This window comes from Morus notabilis, unplaced genomic scaffold (assembly GCF_000414095.1).
Source record: "Morus notabilis unplaced genomic scaffold, ASM41409v2 Scaffold1776, whole genome shotgun sequence".
Taxonomy (NCBI): domain Eukaryota; kingdom Viridiplantae; phylum Streptophyta; class Magnoliopsida; order Rosales; family Moraceae; genus Morus; species Morus notabilis.
Window position 1 is genome coordinate 104,926 of NW_010367535.1, and position 2,959 is coordinate 107,884.

Genomic DNA, 2,959 nt, shown 5'->3' on the forward strand with positions numbered 1-2,959 from the left:
GTGTTAAAAAAAAAAAAAAAAAAAAAAAACCAAACAAACAAACGAAAGAAATGGCATGGAATTCAATGAGAACACGGATCACATAACAACATAATTCTCAACAAAATCAATGATAATAAAAAATAATGAATAATAATAATAATAATGAATAATGATATATTAATTAATTACCAGCTTTGATGGAGGCATCTGCCTGCGCAACGTTCCTTGCCATGGCAGCAAGCAGCGCGATCCCATGCTCGGCGGCGGCGACGGTGTTAGCGGTCGGAGCGTTAACGACCAAACAGCCGAACTCGGTGGCGGCGGCCAGATCCACATTGTCGATGCCGACGCCGGCCCTTCCAACGACCTTCAGCTTTCCCTTCGCCGCCTCGAACACCCCGCGGCTCACCTTCGTCCCGCTCCGCACGATCAGCGCGTCGCACACCGAGATCTTCGCGCACAGCTCGTCCGACGACAGCTCGTACGCGCACTCCACGTCGCCGAACCCGCGCAGAACTTCCAGGCCGGCCTCTCCGAGCTTCTCGGAGACCAAGATCCTCGGCCTCGGGAACTCCGAGGCGGTGTCGTTTTGAGGCTTCTTGTCGATTTCCGTTGCCGTTGCCGTTGCCGCTTCGAGGACGCTCTTGATTGGGCAACTTCGTTGGGAGACATGGTTATTGCGTGAGATCAGAGTTCCTATGGGTCTTGAATTGGAGGCGTTGTCGAGGAAAGAGAGAGAGTTTTTTGATTTTGATGGTTGTGAAGTAGATGATGGGGAGATCACGAACAAGGAGGAGAATATTTTGGGTTTGGTAATGGAGGAAGCCATGGGAATAATTCGTTTCTCTTCTCTGTTTTTTTTCCTTGAATTGGGGAAGGGAACAATAATAAGTTGGGAAATGTTATTGATGAATAAAATTTAGTTTGTCATACCCATGGTCAATGGAAATTGTATATACATCTTTAAAACCAGAGAGCCAAAAGTAGAGATGACTGTAACTAAGAAAAGACATTTCTCTCTCTAAGAAAATAAAATAAAAGACAAACTTATCTAAATCTTTTTTCACCTTTTTCTGCATTATTTTAAAATTTTTGACAGCCTTGGATAATAATAATGCACATGCATCTGGCCTATTATGAAGTGAGGTACATAAATAGATATTGCTCTGATCTTGTCTGCCATGCTCATAGTTACTATTATTATTAGGGGATTTTTTTCTCATGAGACAAATTAAAAAAAAGAAAAAAAATGAAGTAGTACTGATAATTCAATCGTAATATTTGTATAAAAAATTATTTATTTTATATATTTTTTTAATTAATGTCATTTAATCAAATTTGATGTTTAAAAACTGACCCTACTAATAAAGTAAAAGTTCTTATTATTTAGCATAAACAAGAGCACTGCATTGAAAAAACGTTTGCTGCCGAATGCTAAATTTTAGCACGAGACAAATAAAAAAAAAAAGAAAAAAAATGAAGTAGTACTGATAATTCAATCGTAATATTTGTATAAAAAAATTATTTATTTTATATATTTTTTTAATTAATGTCATTTAATCAAATTTGATGTTTAAAAACTGACCCAACTAATAAAGTAAAAGTTCTTATTATTTAGCATAAACAAGAGCACTGCATTGAAAAAACGTTTGCTGCCGAATGCTAAATTTTAGCACGATTTTTTTCTACATAAATTTTATTTTTATGACCGTTAAAAAGTTTTTCTTCCACGTAAATGGTGATTTTTTTTTCTCTTTTTTATCCTGTTCTTTTAATTTGCTTATGCTAAACCTAAGTCAAAACTCGTGCCGTTAAACACAAAGTTTGTCCAATTAATCTTCAAACAACGAGAATAAAAAATCATGTTCAAATTTCGAAGTAGCCTAACATTATGGGTGCGTTTAAAACTCATTTTAAAATAATTTTATTTTTTGTATGAAAATAGAAATGAAAACGTTTTCAATCTCATACAGAAATTATTTTTGAAAACTCGTTTTAAAATAATTTTATTTTTTGTATGAAAATAGAAATGAAAACGTTTTCAATCTCATACAGAAATTATTTTTGAAAACTCGTTTTAAAATAATTTTATTTTTTGTATGAAAATAGAAATGAAAACGTTTTCAATCTCATACAGAAATCATTTTTGAAAATGTGTTTGGTTGTTTTATCAAGAGATTATTTTCAGTATAAAAACTCACTAATGTCTCTCTCTTTCTGCTCAAGAGAGGAGAAAATAAAAAAGTCATTTTTCATTTCTCTCTCATTTTACACTAAACCAAAAAATCGTCTCACTAATGTCTCTCTCTTTCTGCTCAAGAGAGGAGAAAATAAAAAAGTCATTTTTCATTTCTCTCACATTTTACACTAGACCAAAAAATCGTTTTCATTTCTGTTTTTTGTCTTTAATTGTGCCAAACATCATTTTAGAATCGTTTTTATTTTTTTTTATCAAAAAACATGAAAATAAAAACAAAAATAATTTCAAACACAGCATATAATTTACCGACACAAATGAAAAACGACAATAAAGGACAAATTTTTTTAGTAAAAACACGTTATTTAGTTAATTAAGAAATACATGGACTTTCATCGATTGGTTGTTACTTGTTACCATAAAAAAAAAAAAAAAAAAAAAAAAAACGATTGGGCGGACCAAATCGATTGGTCGACTCAAGTGATATCATTATCATCAACATTATCACTAATATTATCAATTTTATACTCATGTTAGTGTCCATCTTATTGTCTTTGAGGAGAGGGGAGATTATTGTTTCTATCCTTGTCGTTCTATTATTGTCATAGTTAATTGTTGTTTATCCTTGTTATTGTCATAGTTAATTGGGAGGTGGGAATTATTGTCATTGTAATGGGAATTCTATAGCAGAGTTGTGTACTTTTTCTCCACAGATAGAGAAGTATATTAATATCCTTTTGGGGCGCAATTTCGGTGGGTTATTTACCAATGTATCTAATC

General features: G+C 33.1%; 1 protein-coding gene across 2 annotated transcripts in view; it reads right to left on the reverse strand.

Moving 5' to 3' along the window:
• Positions 1-987, reverse strand: part of LOC21388471 (D-3-phosphoglycerate dehydrogenase 3, chloroplastic) — a 7,588-nt gene extending 6,601 nt beyond the window's left edge. For both annotated transcript variants that reach the window (XM_010112600.2, XM_024175105.1), the window contains exon 1: positions 172-987. In XM_010112600.2, coding sequence (XP_010110902.1) covers positions 172-811 — 640 coding nt within the window. In that variant the 5' untranslated portion in view covers positions 812-987. The remainder of the gene's footprint in view (positions 1-171) is intronic.
• Between the last annotated feature and the right edge of the window lie 1,972 nt (positions 988-2,959).